Below are 23465 nucleotides of genomic sequence, written 5' to 3'. Positions count from 1 at the left end.
GATACGCAGCTTCTAGAAAATACAGCATGATACTCAGCTTCTAGAAAATACAGCATTATACGCAGCTTCTAGAAAAATACAACATGATACGAAGCTTCTAGAAAAATACAGCATGATACGCTGCTTCTAGAAAATACAGCATGACACGCAGCTTCTAGAAAATACAGCATTATACGCAGCTTCTAGAAAATACAGCATGATATGCAGCTTCTAGAAAAATACAACATGATATGCAGCTTCTAGAAAATACAGCATGATATGCAGCTTCTAGAAAAATACAGCATGATACACAGCTTCTCGAAAAATACAGCATGATATGCAGCTTCTAGAAAAATACAGCATGATACACAGCTTGCAGAAAAATACAGCATGATATGCAGCTTCTAGAAAACACAGCATGATACACAGCTTCTCAAAAAATACAGCATGATATGCAGCTTCTAGAAAAATACAGCATGATACATAGCTTCTAGAAAAATACAGCATGATATGCAGCTTCTAGAAAATACAGCATGATACGTAGCTTCTAGAAAATACAGCATGATACGCAGCTTCTAGAAAATACAGCAGGATATGCAGCTTCTAGAAAAATATAGCATGCTACACAGCTTCTAGAAAAATACAGCATGATATGCAGCTTCTTTAAAATACAGCATGATACGCAGCTTCTCGAAAAATACAACATGATACGCAGCTAATAGAAAAATACAGCATGATATGTAGCTTCTAGAAAATATGGCATGATACACAGTTTCTAGAAAAATACAGCATGATACGCAGCTTCGAGAAAAATACAGCATGATATGCAACTTCTAGATAATACAACATGATATGCAGCTTTTCAAAAAATACAATTTGATACGCAGCTTCTAGAAAAAATAAAGCATGATACGCAGCTTCTAGAAAATACAGCATTATATGCAGCTTCTAGAAAATATACAGCAAGGTGCTCAGCTTCTAGAAAAAAATAAAGCATGATACGCAGCTTCTAGAAAAATAGAGCATGATATGCAGCTTCTAGAAAAATACAACATGAAATGCAGCTTCTAGAAAAATACAACATGATACGCAGCTTCTAGAAAATACAGCAGCTAGCACATTTTTCAGACCGGGTTGACTTTTGAATATCGCCAGGCATTTGACCTCATTGATGTTCTAGGATTTGAAATTCTTTCCATTATGTTTTATATTTTTTCTTTTTAGAAAACGTATAGACTTAAGAAGGTGGGGGAAAAGGAAAACAGGATCATGAAGGAGAAGATGAGAGAAGAGGGGAGAGAGGAGGAGGAAGAGGAGGAGAAGGATGAGGAAAATGGGTTTTGCAGATTTAGTCGAACTGAAGTTCGGTTTCTAGGCAATTCCATTAGCAATTATAATAAGTAGGTTTGTATACCCATTACATTCTTCATTCGCACAGTAGACTCTAATTTGAATAAGCTTTACTGTTAGCACATCGTACTAATTTAGAGATTACAACAAATTAAGTTTATTTAGGTAGAGCTGGTTTATCACAAAGAATGCACCGAATTTATTCAGTTATTTGTTTAAATAGTAAACCTTCGGCAGCTGTAGTGTAAACATCGATATATTAGTGTAAACTAATAATTTCATATGCCACGAACAGATCTGCATACATATTAAAGCAGTAAACAAAATTATATTATCAGTGTATAACTGTAAGTATAACTGTAAGTGTATGACTATATTTTCATATATTCGTATCCTATTCCTGTAAGCAATTTTAGCTTTTATCTGCTGCTCTAAAAGTGGCCTATTTAATCATTCTTAAGTTTTTGAAGATTTTTCTTTTTTGAAATTGAGGCTTAATTACAAAAGATGAATGTCGACATTTTTTCGGGCAAACATGTTTATCATGACACTTCCCTGGGGTCATAGGGTTGCCACACTAAATTTGGGCCCGATTGGTTCAGCCGTTTTAAAGCTTATTGGACACAAACGAACAGACAGACAAGCAAATTAAATATATAGATATAAATTTATATCTTAATAAAACCAGAATTAACTTTTTCAGAAAACCCCATTACGATATTTTCAAACCTAGGCTTCTAATTACCGCAAAAAAGAGAAAAAATTCAAATATCGAGTTTTTTAGATTAACACTATTTCACTTAAAAGATTCGACCTCTGATTATATCAAATGGGTCACGTAAGTGGGTTTAAACACGTGATCAAAAATTAAACCAATTGATGTTGAGTGTTGACTTGAAATAGATTAAAATAAACAAAATCCAATCCATCATGAAAAGGGAAAATACATATTTTATTTTTATTCTTATTTATTTTTATAACTTGCAACAACTTTAACTCGGGGAGACATTTTATATTTTCTGAAATGAAATATCAAACTTGAGAAAAATGTTCAAGTTTTTGCAGAAAAACTTTTATGATTTAGAACTAAAAGTTTCTTGTAGAATATATTGAACGGATCTGTTCTTTAGAAATGTTTGTGAACAGAAAATATTCCTTACAGCAAATAAACTTTATTTCTTTTAAATCCATATATAAATATATATATATTTATATATATCTATGCTCTCAACTATTTTTTTTTCGGCGCGGGATATATATATATGTATATATTTAGATATTAAAGCTCTTCGCTCAGCTATATAGATACAGGGTGTCCCACGAAACATGACAGTATGCAGGACGGCTTGAATGTCGTCTTGATTTTTTATATAATTTGCTGCGTTTATTTGTCAATCTAATTTTAGAAGTAAATTGCTAGAGATAATAATCACAAAATTTCCCTTGTCCTGCCATTTCCAAAATGTGGTCTGCCTTTTTTGTGCTTTCAATATTGCCCGAGACATGAAGAATTTCGATCAGATTTCGACAATTTTGCTTTTATTTAACAAAATTGAAATCTGAACCAAACTCTTTATATCTCCGGTAATATTGAAAGCACAAAAAACGCAGACCACTTTTTGGAAATACCAGGGCTAGGAGAATTTTGTGATAATTGTTTCAAGAATCATACATGTTAAAGTAGATAGAAGACTAAATGTCACAAATTAATTCAAATACCAAAGACGACTTTCAAGTCGTCTTCCTATTGTCATGTTTCGTGGGACACCCTGTATATAATTTTGTGCGGGTCCTCACATGATCCCAGGGAATGTTTATGGACCTGTGTACACTGCACAATTGCTGTGTTTCGTGATTGTTAAACTATGCAAATGTAAAACTTGAAGTCTAAAAGTCGTCTTCCTATTTCACAGTTTTGTGGGTCTCAATATAATTAAATCCAGAATTGATCACGAACATTACATACATATACAGGGTTACTCACAAAGCATTAGACTTCAAAGACGATTGTACGGAATTTATTTTTGTCCGTTTTCTTGCATTTAGGATTCGTTGTAGACCATTTGGTAAACCATCAAAATACTTAATTGGATGTAGAAACAAAAAATAAAGCTTCAAGATTTTCTTCATAGTTTCATTCTCTGTGGGTAACCCTGTATATTGATTTTCTTCGTTTATCTTCTGATGATAATTTGCTGGTGGAATTCTAGGATTAACAAACATCAAGAGAATAAATAGAACATGCTCAACATTATCCCTTTCCAGGTCAAGTTGGAACTATACAGAATACTTGTAATATTAAGTGATACTTCATGCAAAGAAGGCAATGCCTAATAAACAACGGTACACTTGACGGCTATGTCTGATCAAGTATCAATTAGATATTAATGTTTTGTTTCCTTAACTGTTCATTTCTCGATGAAATAGACTTGCGCATTGTTTTTTTTATACAAAGCAACAGGGAAACTCACAGAAAAACGACAGTTACTTCCACATTCCACATCCGATAAAAGTTCAACGGAACCGTTGTGAATCGGACATTGCCATCTTTCCATGGAGGGTTAAATGAACTTACAGTCCCGTTAAAGGAACTAGCTAAGTAATTTCAAGTGAACCTCCAGATAGAAGGGTATCTCCATATTTTTTTAATCATACAAAGGTTAAAAGATCAATATTGTGAATATGAAGTATCATGGTTAAAATAACGTTAATATATACCTTCAAATATATTTTTCCCTTCTTATTGATGTTCGTAGATAAAAATCAATGCTATTTCAAAATTAATTTTGAACATTTCATTGCATCTATATTCATAACTCAGTAACCCCCTAGACTTAGTTGTCTAACAAACTTGTATAGAGACTATAGGAATGTATAGAGACTATAGGAATGTATGGAGACTATAGGAATGTATAGAGACTATAGGAATGTATGTCCTTAGCTAGGTTTAAAAGCTCTAAGTTGAGTTAGTCGACTTTTAGAGAAAAAGTTTAAATTTCCAGGGAAAAGTGGGTTCCCAAGCTGGTTCTCTGTGAAGGTGTACTCTTTGTTATTTTTACCCCTCTCAAGATAATTGGTTCCGTCTAACTGAATTAGTTGATTAGCGATGCTTTGGGAAAAAGACCAAAGAAAATACAGACAGATTTCCTGCCCCCATTGTCCGTTCATTACTTTGATAGACCAACCAAAATTTAAATTAACAAAATTTCGGTTAAAAAAAGCAACGATTTCTCCGTAATTCTTAATCATACTAAGGGTTACAGCCCGTACAGGTACCGTTGGAATCCGCTGTATGTTTTATAAACAATAAACATTAAACTAGATCTTAATTGCTCCGTCTCTATAATATTTCATCTATGTCTAATTTACATCTTGTTTAGGCTCCCTCCTTCTCCTCCTCCTCCTCCTCCTCCTCCTCTACTCTAAATCTTGTTTAGACCCACCTCCCCCTCGGCCTCCTCCTCCTCTAATATAAATCTTGTTTAGAGCCTCCTCCTCTTCCTCCTCCTCTAATATAAATCTTATTCATACCCTCCTCTTTCTCCTCCTCCTCCTCCTCTAATATAAATCTTATTCATACCCTCCTCTTTCTCCTCCTCCTCCTCCTCTAACCTAAATCTTGTTTAGACCCTCCTCCTCCTCCTCCTGTTCGGAATCCTCGGATAGAACCTTGTTCTGCTCCTCAATAGATCTAGTTCCTTGGAAATCTAAGTCTCCTGAGATGTTAACGCTGACACAACCTTTACCCAACCGTTGTCTGTTCTCCCCGCTCTCAGTGACCGACAGCTACTGGAGAGGTTCAATGTGTACAGAGTCATCGTTAAAGGGACTGTTCACGTAATTTCAAAAGACAGTCAATTTAAAAAGTTCGACTTTCCCAATTCACACGGATTTTACCCCCCTTTCTGAGTAACAATGAATAAGATATCGTCGTTTCAGAGAAGACCCCTTCTTACTCTGTTGCATGATTCCGATTTTAACGAGAACCAATAATGCAAAAGTATCAATTTTTGCTCTGATAACTTGATGAATAGAGCAAGTAAATAAGGGCCTACTTGCAATTACGTCTACAGTGTGTTTAAAGTCGCCAGGTTCTGTTACTGAGTGTTCCCTTCTCCCCCAGCTGTCTATGGTGACCCAGTATTCTACAGACTGTTGTACAGGACCTGGTTCTACAGCCACATGTTCAATGATGACCCAAGGTTAAAGGAACCTCTGTATAGAGATGGGTTCATTTGGCTTTTTTTCAATTTGTTCGTTAATCGTTTGTTAACGACACATTTCGTTCGTTTTTTTCAGTCGTTCTTATGAATCATCGTTCATTTTTTTCCATTTAGAGATCATGAGTTAACCGTCTGGGTGATCAGAAAAATTCAACGATTTAACGATTAAATATCGTTTGTGTGTTTTTTGTTCGTTTTGAAATATTTCGTTCGTTAATTATGCCCATCTCTACTCCTGTACAGTGGGACCAATAAAACTGTCGAATAGAAGACAATTGTTAGAATCAAATTATTCTCTCAGATAGTTAAAAAACATGAAAACCGACATCTGTAAAGTTTACACAAAAACACAGTCCCATTTTATTTAATAGGTTTGCTTTGCTTATTAATAACAAAAAATGTGCACAAAATTGTCTTAAATGTCGTCTTTCTAATATACCGTTTTATGGGTCTTACTGAACATGTTTTGCATTTCTTGAAGGACTGTAAACTGTTGCTTAAGCTACGTTTTATTTACATTCCACCCAGAAACTGCTGTACACTTTATTTGTAAACAAAGATGAGGATCGAGGTTCCTGGACTTTTTTCCTGCCAAGGTTCTATAACTGATTTCTCTCTGGGTTCCTCCTGCAATATTACAGGGGAAGAATCAGATCAAAAATATACTTCCTCTCGACACTGGACTCCAGGTAAAGTTTGATATGCTTCCTCTCGACACTGGACTCCAGGTATAGTTTGATATGCTTCCTCTCGACACTGGACTCCAGGTATAGTTTGATATGCTTCCTCTCGACACTGGACTCCAGGTAAAGCTTGATATACATCCTCTCGACACTGGACTCCAGGTAAAGTTTGATATGCTTCCTCTCGACACTGGACTCCAGGTAAAGTTTGATATACTTCTTCTCGAAACTGGACTCCAGGTAAAGTTTGATATGCTTCCTCTCGACACTGGACTCCAGGTAAAGTTTGATATGCTTCCTCTCGACACTGGACTCCAGGTAAAGTTTGATATACATCTTCTCGACACTGGACTCCAGGTAAAGTTTGATATACATCCTCTCGACACTGGACTCCAGGTAAAGTTTAATATACTTCTTCTCGACACTGGGGTCCAGGTAAAGTTTGGCTTAGTTTCACTGCAAACCTAGATTTTCACTCTCTAACACAAAAATCGAGCAGTATTTTGCCAATTACGCCTTTTAACCTCAAGCTAGACACAAGGGCATTGCAGTTTAAGACTGGATATGTCTAGGGCTACATAAAAATATAAAAGAGTTGGTGAGTTGAAACCAACGAGAGTATTTCAAGTCAAGGTTGTCTAAAATTTGGAATTTCTAAGTTTGTAATCCATTTTTATTCTATTATCAGGACTGAGAATCATAAAAATCTGGGAAAGGTCTAATTAATTCAAAGTTTATTTCTCTACTGCAAAATACTGACTCAAACAGAAGATTTGAGCCAGAACGTAACAAAATTAACCGTTTATGAACGAAAGATAAAGAACCTTAAAAGTTCAGTTATCTTTGACAAACTCTGATTTCAGGCGAACACTCTAGAACCTCTCTACCCTCCTCCCCTTCCAGAGGTTCTCCACCTCCCTCTCCTACAAGATCAGAGGACTCATTTTCAACTTTTTCAAAGTAAACATTTAAAGGGACTGTGACGTGATTTCAAGTGAACCTCCATCTTTGTCCAATCAAGGATGATGTAGATAACCTTGTTTTTTTAGCTCAAAGTTAAATGCCTCGAAACTCAAAGTTTCGCGGTGAACATTCCACGAGAGCTAGTTTTCATTCCAATTTTATTCCAATTTTTAGAAAGAAAAATAAGGATATTTACATCATCCTTGATCAGAAAATGGGTAAATAAAGGGAATCGGACTCGCCACACTATAAGTGGATGGTACCTTGAACACTCCGTCCACACTCCGCAGACCTATAAATACACTAATTAGCATTCCTTCTATTTTCATCACCTAAGCATGGAGGCAGTTCATGGTTTTCAATAATACCCAACCGGATGCAAAGATAAAAGGACTACAAAATTATTAGTTCCGTTCTAATCTAAATACAATTGAGACAAAATTCTTCATATCTTCGCAAATGTTTGAAATAGCAAATAGTATGACATAATAAATGGCAAATATAACTCGTCATAAATATGTATTCAGATTTTAAGTTTTTACACACAATAATCTTTATCAGGGAGCACTGTAGCAGTTGTGAAACCTTGATGAAGAAAGGAAGTGTAAGGAAGGTTCTAGATAATCAGGTAACTCACAGTGATCCAATGGTTGCCAGCTCTCACGTAAAAACCTATCAGAATTTTGCCAATTACTCTTTTCAATCTAAAGCTAGAGGCACGAAAATGCATGGTTATAAAATGTCTAGGTCTAAAAATAAATAAAAGTGAGATATTGAGGTAAAATCAAGCCAAGGCATTGCCTATTCGACCTAGTCTAGGAAAACTATAAAAGAGAATTTGCGAAGCAAATTCCTTATAGTTTTCAGTAGTATGGGAGAAATTTGATGCAACTTCTCTTGCAGTCTAGACCTCTGTGAACTATACTAACCATCCAACAAGAATCTTGCACATTCAAACTCAAACTTTAGATCTAAAAGATAAATCAAACATATATAGGGGCTTATCTGTCGAATGATTTATTCATAAAATTAGAGAAGAAAAAAACTATTTTGAGAAAATAAATGGACTCAGGAGTCAGGATATCCAAAACATCAAACTCTTGGAAGATAAACTCCTGAAACACAATCTTCTGAAACACAATCTCCTGAATTAAAGACAACTCCTAAAAAACAAACACCTGAAAAACACACTCCCGAAAGACAAACTCCCGAAAGACAAACTCCAGAAGACAAACTCCCGAAAGACAAACTCACGAAAGACAAACTCTCGAAAGACAAACTCTCGAAAGACAAACATTTAATATATAAATTTCGAGGGAGGGATACTTTGCCACCATACGCCCCACAAAAAAAAAGCCTTAGAACCTGATAATTTGCAGATTAGTTTAAGTGAGAAAACTGTATAATACAAATAATTCAAAAAAATATACCATGCATCCTTTAGAATCTTTCATCTGAGGATTTTTCACTAAACTCGGAGTTCATTTTTAACATTATGAGGCTCGGGGGGTTATTGTCTGGGGCTCAGGGCGGTCTAGCCTCCCCATAAATTTCTGAAATCAGTAAAATTTCTGTGTTTAGAAGCATACCTTGAGTAAGGCTGGTAAACTGAACAGATCGTATCTTGAACTGGAAGACGACAAATCTGTTGAAGAACTGGATCTTCTGTACGCTGAACACGATGTTCACCATGACCTGGAAGCTGGAGAACAGCAGGAATGGAGTTGTATTGTGTATTAACGGTATTTAGAAAAAAAATCATAGTTCACACTTTAAATTGAAGGTACATGGTGTTCCAATAAACATGGGAATTAAATGACAACTTCTATATGGTCTTTGTTCCAAGCGGGATTATTTCGTAAACATAATTTTGTAGTTTCACAGCTATAAGACATTTAACACCGAAAAACGACGCTAGTCTCGGGATTTCAAAAATGTGGTCTACCATTGTTTAACCTTTAAAATTGACGGAGATATTAGAATATTTGCCCAGATTCCAGTTTATTGAAAATCAACAAAACTGTTCAAATGTTTAATATCTCCGTCAATTTTAATTTACACCGAAGGTACACCACATTTTGGAAAGCTCATTAGGCTTTCAATCTCTTTTTGAGGCACTTTATATCATTTAACCATTATCGGAAATCAAAGACGATATTTAAGTCGTCTCTCAATTCCCATGTTTTGGGACACCCTGTTCTTGAAATTACTTGTAAAGTCCCTCTAAAAGAAACAAACTGTTGGATTCATATGGAATGTACTCATTGCAAATTTTTTTTTGCCCGTGCCATTTCTTTACTATGAATTTATGTTAAAGGGACTGCATTCTTCGTAATTTGTTATGGCCTCCATTTAAAGAGGTTTGGCCTAAATCACGACGGAGATTTTATCAACTTTTTGTTTTCTTTGAATCTAAGAGAACAAAAAAACAATTTTAAAAATGATCAGTCAAAGGTTTAAATTGGGTACTGTTGTGAATTAGACCCACGCCCCTCTAAAATAAAGGGTACTTTGAATTATGTCGGCAGTTTTGTCCCTGATCTGTCATAGATTATTAAGAAGCAAGATAGTCCTTATCTAGTTTTCAACTCTGTCTGCTGAAATCAGGAATCTGAAGAATCGTCGGCTGAATGGCCGATAAGATCCCTGTGCCCCGACTATTCAAGAATTGTTTTTGAACAATTAATCAGAATATTCTGCCTTTCCCTTCTCGGCTGAAGTGAGTGGTAAAAAAGGAATAGCTTAAAGTAATTCCGCAATTGTTTAAAGATGTCCCAAACCCTAAAATTAGGAGACTATGATTTATATGTACGGCAGGACCATCTCAAAAATATAACTTCCTGGTTATAAAAAAAAATTTGCGGATTATCTTTGAAACCAAATTTTTAAGATTTAAATCCTTTTTCTGAAAAATCTGACAGACAATCCTAAATTAAATTTATATTTAATTTTGGTTTGGCTGTAATCTCTCTTTAGGAAAAAAAGTTATAAGTACAAGATTTAAATCTTAAAAGTTCTAATATTAGTTTTGAATAATTCGTAAATATAATTGTTATATGACAAAAAAGAACTTTAATTTATATGTTTTATTAATTGACATTATATTTGTTTAATTGATATTTTAGGTTTTGTAGACCCCCCCCCCCCGGACCTAAAAACTTATAATCTTCATTTAGACTTATTCTTGACTTGAAGTTTATTAAAGCAAACTGTAAATAGAAAAGTTGCATTACACATTACAAAATAAAGTGTAATATTTGCATTTTCGAATAACTTTCCCTTTAAACTAAACTGAGATTAATTGTGTATTGTCAGGGCGAGCTCTAGGCCTGGATTAAGCTAAAACAAATGGTTTTGTTCAAAATTTACTGTTTTTATGAAAATATAGAATTATAAAGAAAGCTGAAAATTATAACCCTCTATTCACAAAATTGTTTTTGTCGCAGAAAGTATGAAAGTGTATAGTATATATTGTATCAATAATATTATTTGTTATTTCTCGAGTTTCAAATTTATGACTTTATGACTTTGTGACTTTGTAGCTTATGTAGTTTTGATTTCACGCAGTACAAGTGTAAGAAAGTAATCTATTTTGTTACTTAAGATATTCAAAATATTTTTTTTCTTCTCAAAAGCACTTCAATAAGTGAAGTTTTGAAGACATAAAATATTTCAGTCTGACGTAAAATATTCTTCAAATTGACGTTTATTGCAAATCTTGTATGTTTTGATGATATTAGTCTGCACATAGTAACCATAAGAGAAACCTTAATCAGGATTCGGTCTCAGGCTCTATTTAATCAAATTAAAGTTAACGAAAAAATCTTTTCTTTTGTTTAAAACAAATAGAAAATATTAATAAAGAAGATACTGATGAACAAATTCATTAATTGTCATGACTAGTCCGACCACGTCCGACATATGTAAACTAAAATATTTACAGGGTCTGAAATCCCCCAAAAGAACTGGGTTTGGGGTTTGACGCTCTAAAAGTTCTCTTAAAACGACTTTAAAACATGCTTATACTTTAATGTTAAGATTTTAGAAAGAGGTTGTTTAATTATACACTAATACAATGATGTCGAACTCAAATATTCGAAAATCTGTCATGATACTTAATAAATTGGAAAGTATGACCTAACCCCTTTCTTAATACGGAAGTAGTACAATTGCATATACATTACAAGGGTCTTTCCCATTCACAATGGAAATCAAAGGAAATCAAAACTTTTCAAGGAATAAAAACAACAATATCTTCCTCATTTTAATCCGTTGTTAGTATCGTTGTAAATCAGGTATGTTTCGATGTTTTTGGTATTGCACCGACGTCCCCTTAGAAACGGAAGTTTTTAAAAATTTTAAGATTTACTTATTATCTAAACACGATGATTTGATTCACTATTATTTAAATTTTTAGCGCTTCTCCATCTCTAAATAACTTTTTATTTAAATTTCTAGTTAACCTCCCTCTTGGAGAATTTTTTTGCCCGATTTACAACATATCTTTCAAACCGATATCTGATCAATAATGAGGAAGATATCGTCGTGTTCTTCGCTTGCCAAGTGTTTACTTCTCACGATTCCACCATTGTTTCGGTAGTTAGAAACCTGCAAGTCGCTTATATAAAGTAAAAAGGAGATGATAACTCCAGCATTTTGCTCTGATAAATTCTTATAAATTGTGTATTAACCATGCCTAGTTTTTAAACCCAACTAGATATATTTATACTAATGTATTGTTTACAATAATTCATGGATTGCTTGTAAAATAAATTAGTCACTTTAATTTTTGTCTACGTGATATTACATCTACTGTCCCTTTAACTTGATATTACGTTTACTGTCCCTTTAACTTGATATTACGTCTACTGTCCCTTTAACTTGATATTAGGTCTACTGTCCTTATAACTTGATATTACATCTACTGTCCCTTTAACTTGAAATTACGTCTACTGTCCCTTTAACTTGATATTACGTCTACTGTCCCTTTAACTTGCTATTACGTCTACTGTCCCTTTAACTTGCTATTACGTCTACTGTCTCTTTAACTTGAAATTACGTCTACTGTCCCTTTAACTTGATATTACGTCTACTGTCCCTTTTACTTGAAAGTACGTCTACTGTCCCTTTAACTTGATATTACGTCTACTGTCCCTTTTACTTAATAATAGGTCTACTGTCCTTTTAACTTGATATTACATCTACTGTCCCTTGAACTTGAAATTACGTCTACTGTCCCTTTAACTTGATATTACGTCTACTGTCCCTTTAACTTGCTATTACGTCTACTGTCTCTTTAACTTGAAATTACGTCTACTGTCCCTTTAACTTGAAATTACGTCTACTGTCCCTTTAACTTGAAATTACGTCTACTGTCCTTTTAACTTGATATTACGTCTACTGTCCCTTTAAATTAAAATTACGTCTGCTGTCCCTTTAACTTGATATTACATCTACTGTCCCTTTAACTTGAAATTACATATACTGTCCCTTTAACTTGATATTACGTGTAAAGTCCCTTTAACCTGATATAACGTCTATTATCCCTTTAACTTGAAATTACGTCTACTGTCCCTTTAACTTGATACTACGTCTACTGTCCCTTTAACTTGATATTACGTCTACTGTCCCTTTAACTTGATATTACGTCTACTGTCCCTTTAACTTGAAATTACGTCTACTGTCCCTTTAACTTGATATAACGTCTACTGTCCTTTTACTTGTAATTACGTCTACAGTTCGATTAACTTGATATTACGTCTACTGTCCCTTTAACTTGAAATTACATCTACTGTCCCTTTAACTTGAAATTACATCTATTATCCCTTCAACTTGATATTACGTCTACTGTCCCTTGAACTTGAAATTACGCCTTCTGTCTCTTTACCTTGAAATTAAGACTACTGTCCCTTTAACTTGATGTTACGTCTTCTGTCCCTTTAACTTGATATTACGTTTTAACTTGAAATTACGTCTACTATCCCTTTAACTTGAAATTACGTCCACTGTCCCTTTAACTTGATATTACGTCTACTGTCCCTTTAACAAACGAATAAAGTGCTAATACACCCATCACTGTAAACTAAACAGAAGAAGAAGGTCAAAGTTATGCAATTTTAATAGTACGTCGTTGTGATCTCCAGTTTCAATTGTATGAGAAGAACATACCTATTAGGAATTCAAAACATATGTGTTTATTAATAACTTCTCAATTAAATGGGTTATGATTGAAAACATAGGATTTTTAAATCTAACGTGGAATTTACTTTTGTTTGACGTGCTCATCCCTATTCTATAGTGCAGGAGACAATAAGGTAATCAAAGCTTAGTCATGGATGACAAAATATCTAGTTCTTTATTATTCTACATCAAGGAATCCGTATAAAAATATGTATATAACTCGCAAAAGTGCACGGCGTTGTCCGTGGAATTTTAATACACTTTAAAACAAATTTCAAATTTAAAAAAGCAATTTCGAGAAAAAACTTGGTCCCGCCAGTCACCCAGACAAGCAAAGTATATAAACGGTACGGTAACCATCACATCTTTTTCTGATCAATAATGTGGAAGATATCGATGTTTTTCTGTCTTGAATTTTAGTATGTCAATGTTAGGGATTCTAATAGTGCACTTTACAAAGGACAAATAAAAACATCTCATTTTCATTTTCAAAGTTCAGATGAGAAACCATATAAGTCAGTTAATGCATATATTAAATGTCTAAGAAAGAATAATTAACAAATCAGATAAATTATAAAATGTAGAAATATCCCAAAATGAGACCCTATTACATTAGGTTATAAATTTCCCAAAATAAACCTTTGTTATAAAGGTGTAATCTTCCAAAATGAAACCCTGGTGTAAGCTGGAAAGTGGAAATCTTCCAAAATAAATTTTTTTGTGTTAGAATTAGGATCTCCCAAGATGAAACCCAAGCATATGTGTCTCTAAATATCCCAAAATAAACCCCTGCATGATGTATGACGGCAAATCCTCCCCAAATGAAACCCTACCCTTTAGCGCGGCTCTAAAAATCTCCCAAAATATACCCCTGCATAATTTTAAGGAGTATAAATCTTCCAAAATGAAACCTGGTGTAAAAGTGTAAATCTTCCAAAAGAAAACTCTAGAGATTAAGACTGCAAATCCGCCAAAATAAAACCCTGCACTGAGGCTGCAGAATAAAGAGCTCTGTTCCTGTTTTGTTCTCCTAGCAGACCCCTGCCATAAGAATGGACTGTATACTGAATATAACTACTGAGTTATCGCTCCATAAATGACTTTTATTAGCCCCCTTCCTCTCAACACACTAACTCTCTCACACACACGCTCTCCGCTAACTTCTTTCACAGAAATTACTATCATGATAAAGGAAAGAAAAATAATCTTTACCCTTAATAATAATAACAAACATCTCATGTGAAGGAAAATATGTTAGTTTCAGCAAGTTACCAGAACTGTAAAATCAAGACAATAAATGTGAAACGCCCAGCTATCGAACTAATGGAACACTTGCCACAAAATTAAATAGTTTCACCAATATCCTTTGAATGGTGTTAACAATTTATATTTCAATCTTAGAATATTTGATTTAACAGAGTTCATAGTTTGACATATCTTTAGTAGAAGCACGGGAATGTTCTGAGCATGGGTTAAAAAACTTCTAAAGTTTTGTAAATTAATTTATGTAAAGAAGGTTCCTAGGAAAAGCTGGGGTCCCCAAGCTAGTATATTAATAATTAATATCAATAAAAACTAATCTGTAGTAAATGCCATACTTTTAAAATATGAATCAGTCCAGGTACAATCCGTCCGGTATGAATATCAAATAGGACACGATCCACACTGCTACAATCCCGTTTAACGCCACTAAACTAGGCGCTATCTCGTTAGCTATCCGTGTCAATACGGACAATAACAATCAATTGATCAATGTCTCAAACAGGTCCGCAGCTACAATCCCGTAAACTATCAACTATATCTCGTTTGCTATCCGTGTCAATACGGACAATAGCGATATATTGATAAATGCCAATGCTCAAGGCACGATCTCAATTCGTATGTTTCAACGAAACCAAATTACTCTACACTGTAATCAAAGCGGAGTTCCGATTCTAAGTTATCTTATTTACAAAATCTATATGTTACATGATAAGTTCCAATTTTTTATTCACAATATTACGCAGGTATATGATCTAATCACAATATGTAGCTAGTCTAGTTGCATTACATAGTTTTAAGGATTAACGCAGTTGGATCCTTAGACAATGTACAACGTAGTTTATATTGCTATGTTCAAACTGCATTTATTACATATCTATCTATATTTCAGAATGTACAATATAGAGAGATGTTCATTTTACCGGTTTTTAAAAGTGCGCGAAGCAACACTGTATACAGGCAGGTGGTCGGGAACTGCATGAAAGATACAGAGTGAGTAAAAAAACTGGGATTATTGATGTATTGGTAAAATTTTAAACATTTTTGTTTGCTTCGTATTTTAGGCTATAGAAAAATAAGTTGTGAAAAAAATGTTAAATCCAAGTTTGTTTTTAGAAAAAATGAACTTGAACTGCTGTGACTTTAAAAATCCAATTAATTAGTTTACATTTTTTGTAATATCTCAGTAAATTTTTCATGCATTTTAATGAAATTTTGGAAAACAATAGAATAAATATTTTCCCAACAATCGACTTCGATAATCCCGGTTTTTAACCCACCCTGTACGTTTTTAATTTTACTTTCCTCAAGTTTCGAATTACATATTTGCAGAAGATATGCCCTGCAATGATTAGCATACATCTACACAAATCTTTTTAATCGTGTGGAATTCAGATTAGTTTAAAAATATGAAAACTTTAGAATGGTGGATATTGAGATTAATGCTCGATCCTCTCTTTTTCTTAATATCAAGACTAACCTAATCTTGTACTTATATCCTGAAAAGTGTATAAAATCAAACCAATCAGAGTCGCATATATGAAGCCGACAAATTTGAAATTTTGCGCGCCATTTAAGATTATATACAGAAATGGGAGGAACTCTATAATTTAGAAACACCGGTTTTTGATTTTTCTCTACTATTTCCAAGAAAGGACGGTTTAAGAAGAAAATCAAAAGATACTCAGATTAAGTAATTGGGATGAAGGATATCTCATTCTAAAGTTTTCAGCTCAGGGTGTCCCAATAAAGATGGGAATTCAGAGACGATTTTGATATCATCTGTAAATAATTTTTTGATTTAGTATGGTGATGCCTTATAGGAAAACTATAATCCGTCAGCTAGAGTTAAGAATTTGTTTGTTTATGTTTTTATTGCATACTTTGTACATAACAATTACAGAAATTCGTGTATACAAATACAGTACAGTTGTTTCTCTTCACTGTTTATCTTGCAGAACTGTTACAGAACATCATAACGTTTTGCATGATAACAAAACAGTCTTTTACCGTTTACATAAAATATACTCTAGCAGACGTAACTTTATTTTGACCATTGAAATTAGGTAATGAACGATAATTCCCATGTTTATTGGGACACCATGTTTTTAAAAGCAATAATTACAACTTTATATAATGTTAACGGTAAAGAAACTATAAACATCTTGCAACAAATTCTAATATTTTCTAATCTTCACATCTTTGCAACCTAATGGACAAGGTGTCAAGGCTGTAAACCTTCATAAATTCAAACTATGATTGTAAGGAAAAGCAAATTCTATAAATTGAATTAAGTAATAAACGTCTATAAAATGAGGTTATAAAGATATGAGGATTAGAAAATTTGAGTTTTCTAGAGTGTTCGGTTCATCTTAGTATTATAAAAAATTGTATTTCATTCATAGGTTCGGAAGTTCGGAACTCAAAGCAGTTGTGCATAATATTCTCTTCGAAAATAAATGTATTTACGAAAATGAAGCGAATATATAATAATATATTTCTCCCCGACAATCTTGAAGTTAGATGAGTTGAAGTGAACACATGCAGTCTCCTTGTAGCCTCTCAACCAATCAGAGTTCAAGATTATGATCATGTGACTCCAGGAACCAATCAGAGTTTAGGACAGGGTCGGAGTAAATCGGAGACTGGGAAAATGGGGAGATGTGAAGACAGAACATTCCCCCCCAAATCACCCACCCCCTTTTTTGCTGTATAATTGTTAATTGTAAAGTACAGGGTTACACACAAAGGATAATACTGTTTAAAGACGACTTGAAGGCTGAAGTTTGTTGAATTTAACATTAAATTAAGTCTACTGCCTTGAATGTGATCTTTAAATGTTTTTTTGGCAACTGTTTGGGCCTGAAATCCATATATTTTACTGGTTCAGGGGGGTCTGAGCCCCATACCCCCACCCAACCCCCCTGACTACGCCTCTGTCGGAGACCCCCTTTTTGGTAATCCAATGACGACTATATAAATATATTTCTCTCAAATTCGAATATAAGTTCACGTTTTCTAAATGTTGCATATTGGATATAGGCGTAACCATGGCCAGGGGCGGATCCCAAGTCCCAAAAAAACTGTGATAGGGGGGGGGGGGGTGGAACGATCGATAGCAATATTTTTTAAGGAATTAGCATTTAGAGGGAGTATTTTCAGTGCTTAAAATTTCAAAATATTCTTTTAAAATATGTAATAATTTATTGCCACCTTACAACTGTACTTTCACTCAGGCATCTCAGACAAGAAAAATATTAACATATAAAAGGATAGCAAGTAAATTAGGTCAAGAATATCTCATTTTAGAAAAGAAAACTTTTAATCAAGTGAAATAATTCTGAAATCATTTTACAGAAGCAAAATTGTATTCTGCTTGGAATTTGTTGGCATAACTTTTAAAATGCATTTTTATCAAAAATAAAGAAATGTGAAAATAAATTGTTTAAAGCGTTTTGATACGGGTATCAATAAAACTTTCGTGAAAACTGGAGTTCAAGATATAAAAAATTGGTCTTTTCTTTATCCAAATTATGTATTTCTCAAATATCTGTCAATTTTCAATATTTTTATAATCTGTTATTTGAACAACCAAGTTTCAAAAATACCCATGTATTGAATATCTTTTTAAAATTTTCATTTCCGTTTATATTTTTTTTACATTTTTTATTATAAAACCCCATTTCAGGGAGCGATTCCTGAGTTTTGTAAAAATGGCATTTTTTTAACTTGCAAATTCTCCATGTTTGCTCCAGTTCATTTCATGTGCCGAGCTAACTTTCAACTAGCCAGAGCTAGCTGTACCAGTACAAATACTGACTATATAAGGCAGGACAGTACGTCACATGAATGATCCCCTTCTAGTGAAATGTCTGTGAATTAGATTTTCTTCTGTAAAATGATTTCTTAAAAATGTCACAAAATTTCACACTCCAGTCCCTAATATTGCTTTAGTGTCGCTGTAATGTTATTAAAAACTATAATGTGTTTTAATGCTGAAATCATAATAAACTTAAGTATTAAGTATAGGAAACAATCATATTCAATTAATTCAGCGTCGGTTAAAACTTAAAATCTATCGAATTGATGAAAAGTAAAACTGTCTCGATTTATCAATGAATTAGGAAATGTTTTGTTAAATCATCTTAAAGGATCTGCTCGAAAACTTTTAAGTAAGCCTCTAGAAAAGGAAGGGTCAAAAGATATTCTTGCCCCCCCCCCCTGTATCCGCGCCTGACCAGGACTAAAAGGATTCATTTCAATTTTGAGCGCATCCTGATCTTATGATTTTTACAATTTCTTTATTTTTTCAATTTCTTTTTTTCGCTTTTTATTTAGTTAAACTTCATAAACCATTTAAAGATCGGGGTGTTACGGTTGAGATTTGTGTGTTTGAGAGCAAAATGTTATTTTTGAGCAGGTTTTCGAGTAGGTTTTTGAACAGGTTTTTTATTGGTATTGGATCCTAAGCACTGCGGGATAGAGCTAGGAATTATTGTATCCCTGGATTTGAAATCTACACTGCATGTGTCCCCCCATGTAATAATTCCGATGTAAAAATATTAAACTCAATCCAGAAACTGCAACAAAGAAAACAAACCCTCTAACAACAAGTATTGCAATAACATAATCACTACTTCTCAGAAATTTCAAATTGTTACTAAAAGTACTGTATCTGTAATTTGAAGTAATCCTCCAGTTATTTTATAATTAACAACGGTGTCCATGAAAGCTGCATCTGCAGATCAACTTTAAGTTAGATATACATGTTTTTTCCTATTAAAAACTTAATTTTTGCATTGCTTTCTCTACAGAAGGGACCTGCGCGCATATATGGGTCTACAGAAGGGACCTGCGCGCATATATGGCTCTACAGAAGGGACCTGCGCGCAAATATGGGGCAGAATATAGGAGAACTTTTCAGAATTAACTTTGTTTCAAGGGTAACTTTGTAACTTGGGTTGCAAAGATATAGGGGTTACAAATTCAGAATTTATGGCAAGACCGTTTAGACCTTTTAGGCCTCAAACTCCAAAGGTACCAAATTTGCAAAAAGTACGTCGGTAAAATTTTTATAAATTATTAGCATTCAATATAATTTTTAAGTTGATTATTCAGCGGCTTTTTCAATACGTAATTGTTTAAGTTTTTTTAATGTAAATTGTTTTGAAATAAAAAAACGAGAAAATTACTGATTTTTTCTTAATAGTTTTAAGATAATGTAAAAAATGTAAGTTTCTCTATAGTTCTCTTGTCTACTGATAAACTGGACCAGAAATAATGCACTAATCAGGTAAATGTTTTTTTTTGTCACTTTTTTCCATTTTTCTTCTTATAAAACAGTTTTGTATATTTGTGTTAAACTTAGCTTGATATTCGTAGCACTCTGTATCTTTTAAACAAAGGAAACCCTAATATCTTTAGAACTCGATGTTGTAAACCTTTGATATTTCAAACTCTGATTATTTGATTTAACAGAATTCATAGTTTGAAATATCTAAGGTCTACAACATTTGGTTCCAAAGATATAGTGATTAGAAAATCAGAGTTTGTGACAAAGACTCAATTCCTTTATAACAATACAGTCTTTTTTTAAAACCACATCCTATAAATTAGAGATTAATGTATAAACTATTTTGCATATGATACAATTTGCACCCTGATCTCTAATCGTTCTCTTTAAATCTATTTAATTGAAATATTTTGTTATTATTACTAAAATTAGGTGGAAAAAATAATCAAAACAGCCAAGAGCTATTTTCCACCTAATTGCTTTATACTTGTGCTGTTAATATTATCATCCATTATGTGATTGTAAACTCTATTTGTATACAGATACATTTAGCAATAAACTTTATCTTATCTTATCTTATCTAAATCATTAATCCTTAGTTCGCCTTGAAAAATTTGCTGTCGCTTTTTTTCTCACAAAAAACCTTTGATTAAGATTATAAATAAATCTGTTGAATTTTGTATATTGTGAAAATGATTTGGAGGGTTTTGCATTTCATTAGAATTAAAGTTATTATTCGAAAGTTAACTAAACCAGAGCCCGCGATTTAAAAAATTAGGGGAAATACGGTTCGGGTCTAAGCTGTCGTTGGGCCTTATTTACGGCTTGAGTTTTCGGATACAAGCTGCATCTTATTTTTCACAGAGTTGAGTTTAAAAAACCGGTTTAATATTCTATTTGGTGAATTTTTATTGTAGGAATTGGTGCATTCCGGGTTTTTATGAGAATAAGACTCAACATTGAGCCTTATTCTCACTAAAGCCAACCAAGGTCGGTTTTATTTCCATTGGGCCTAACTCATTAAGTCGAGCCGAAGATCGTGCAGCTGTCAATCACGTGAGACAAGCTGTCGTTAGAATTGGGACGAGGATTGGGTCTTAATGTCGGGTTTAAGGAATGACGGCTCTAGTCGAAGTTTTTAAATCGCGGGCGCTCCTTATATAAAAAATGTCTGCTTCAAGAAATAAACGTTATCTTATACAATATTTTTTTAAATACTAAAACCATTTAAATAATGTTGATAATTTTTTTATATTTGATTTATTTGATTATATTTTAAATTTTCCAAAAAAAAATCTGTTTTAAGTTCCATTAAATATATTTTTTTGAGAAATTAAAAATGAAGGAAAATAAACGTAAAATAAAAACCAGTTTTATTGAACTCCATAAATTATGATCCTTGCCCTTTAGTTGACTCATCACTCATGATCTTGAAATTCACTGTAGACATAATTTCAAGTGACCCTCCCTTGTAGAGTACCACTAAGGTACCCTTTGGCATCAAAATGACGTAGATATTTATAATTTTCTTCGTGAAAATTGAGTGACGGGGAGCTATACAAATAAGTAGAGTCGATCTAGGGTTAAAAATATACATTGTAATCAATCAATAAAAGTTGTTACATTTGATTTATTCTCAGAAGTAAGACTGAACACTCACAGTATAGAAACTTTTAATTTAAAACGATTAAGCAAACCCTAAAATTAAACTTTATAAACATCATACACGTGTGACACAGATTCTAAAAGTTCAGTTTACACTTCCTCTGCATGTAATTGTACAGGGTGAGTCAAAAAAAAAGTGTGATTAGCGGCGCCGAGTGCAAAATTGTATCTTTTTTGTGCAACTCTCCTGCATGGTGTTTTTTCAATATTTTTTTAAATTTTAAAATATTTTTTTGGTATTCCAATTGATCGCAAATCATACAAACGTTTAAGGGTATTACCGAATGATGAACGAACAAAATAGAAAAAGTCAAATTTGCCCAACTCTACTTGAAAGCAGAAAATTGTAATTTCTCAAATTTTTGACGCAAATTATAAGTTTTAATAAAAGTTCACTGAAAACTTGGATAATGTTTTTAATCTTGTGTCTTCTCTTAAGTTTTATTAACAGATTGTATACACTCTAATCCAATCTACTTTTCACTAGGATGTGGTTTCTATTTTCTTTCTACTAGTTTAATAAACCATATTTCTAGGATGTGGTTTCTATGTTCTATCTACTAGTTTAATAAACCATATTTCTAGGATGTGCTTTCCATGTTCTATCTACTTGTTTATTAAACCATATTTCTAGGATGTGGTTTCTACTTCTATCAACTAGTTTAATAAACCATATTTCTAGGATGCGGTTTCTACTTCTTTCTACTAGTTTATTAAACCATATTTCTAGGATTTAGTGTTTATGTTCTTTCTACTAGTTTATTAAACCATATTTCTAGTATGTGGTTTCTTTGTTCTTTCTACTAGTTCATTAAACCATATTTCTAAGATGTGGTTTCTATGTTCTTTTTACTGGTTCATTAAACCATATTTCTAGGATGTGGTTTCTGTGTTGTTCTACTAGTTCTACTAGTTTATTAAACCATATTTCTAGGATGTGGTTTTTACTTCTATCTACTAGTTTACTTAAACCATATTTTTAGGATGTGGTTTCTACTTCTATCTACTAGTTTATTAAACCATATTTTTAGGATGTGGTTTCTACTTCTATCTACTAGCTAAATAAATCATATTTCTATAATATGGTTTCTAATTCTATCTACTAGTTTATTAAACCATATTTCTAGGATGTGGTTTCTACTTCTATCTACTAGTTTACTTAACCATATTTATAGAATGTGGTTTCTACTTCTATCTACTAATTTATAAAATCATAAAAGGAATCGAGTCTTTGCCACAAACTCAAATTTTCAAATCCTTATATTTTTTTAACCTGATGGTGTAAACTGTTGCTATTTTAAACTTAGACTATTTGATCTAGTAGAACTCATAGTTTTACTTATAGAATTGCCAGGGTGGGTGTCTAGCATTTTTTGATATTACATAGGTTTTAGTCACTTTCATCAGATGGAACACGGGGATAAATTCTTTCTAGGGTCTCCTTTAGCAACCACGCTTACAGGGGTTCTCTTCCAGAAAGTCTTAGTTTGTGACAAAACCTTAATTCTATTCTAGGATGTGGTTTCTACTCGTATCTGCAAGTTTGGTGAGTACAGTCTGGGCTCAAAGCCAAATATTTGAAAATGAACGAAATGAAGGAAGCCCCTGCTATGCTACTCTTGAGGTAATCCACTCATATATATTGTTCTTAAAGGGACTGTACACTTTGATCCCTTTAACTTTAATGCTCAATTGTATTTTCATTTCCTAACTCCATTGTAATATTTTCGTTTCTTAACTCCAATGTAATATTTTCGTTTCCTAACTCCATTGTAATATTTTCGTTTCCTAACTCCATTGTAATATATTCGTTTCCTATCTCTATTGTAATATTTTCGTTTCCTAACTCCATTGTAATATTTTCGTTTC

At 33.1% G+C, this 23465-nt stretch overlaps 2 protein-coding genes across 2 annotated transcripts in view; both read left to right on the top strand.

Moving 5' to 3' along the window:
- Nucleotides 1-936: 936 nt before the first annotated feature.
- LOC111695945 (uncharacterized) lies at nucleotides 937-10233 on the top strand. Its single transcript, XM_023465422.1, has 9 exons — nucleotides 937-1354; nucleotides 3540-3594; nucleotides 4957-5155; nucleotides 5414-5531; nucleotides 6149-6241; nucleotides 7099-7195; nucleotides 7760-7826; nucleotides 8780-8914; nucleotides 9806-10233. The coding sequence occupies exons 1-9, from the start codon at nucleotides 1249-1251 to the stop codon at nucleotides 9914-9916; spliced, it is 981 nt and encodes a 326-aa protein (XP_023321190.1). The 5' UTR covers nucleotides 937-1248; the 3' UTR covers nucleotides 9917-10233.
- Nucleotides 10234-19848: 9615 nt separating this feature from the next.
- Nucleotides 19849-23465, top strand: part of LOC111695941 (laminin subunit gamma-1) — a 34318-nt gene continuing 30701 nt past the window's right edge. Inside the window, exons 1-2 of the mRNA XM_023465419.1 lie at nucleotides 19849-19931; nucleotides 23112-23220. Coding sequence (XP_023321187.1) covers nucleotides 23113-23220 — 108 coding nt within the window. The 5' untranslated portion in view covers nucleotides 19849-19931; nucleotide 23112. The remainder of the gene's footprint in view (nucleotides 19932-23111; nucleotides 23221-23465) is intronic.

The sequence above is a fragment of the Eurytemora carolleeae genome, unplaced genomic scaffold, assembly GCF_000591075.1.
Source record: "Eurytemora carolleeae unplaced genomic scaffold, Eaff_2.0 scaffold162, whole genome shotgun sequence".
NCBI lineage: Eukaryota > Metazoa > Arthropoda > Copepoda > Calanoida > Temoridae > Eurytemora > Eurytemora carolleeae.
This window is presented reverse-complemented; position numbering and strand designations above follow the sequence as displayed.

Bases quoted from the DNA above. Each gene is read 5' to 3' on its own strand.
- LOC111695945 (XM_023465422.1), top strand. From the start codon at position 1,249: ATGAAGGAGAAGATGAGAGAAGAGGGGAGAGAGGAGGAGGAAGAGGAG. The intron at 1,355-3,539 runs GCAATTCCATTA...GTGGAATTCTAG, and splicing joins AACTGAAGTTCGGTTTCTAG to GATTAACAAACATCAAGAGA. The intron at 6,242-7,098 runs GTAAAGTTTGAT...CTCTGATTTCAG, and splicing joins CTCTCGACACTGGACTCCAG to GCGAACACTCTAGAACCTCT.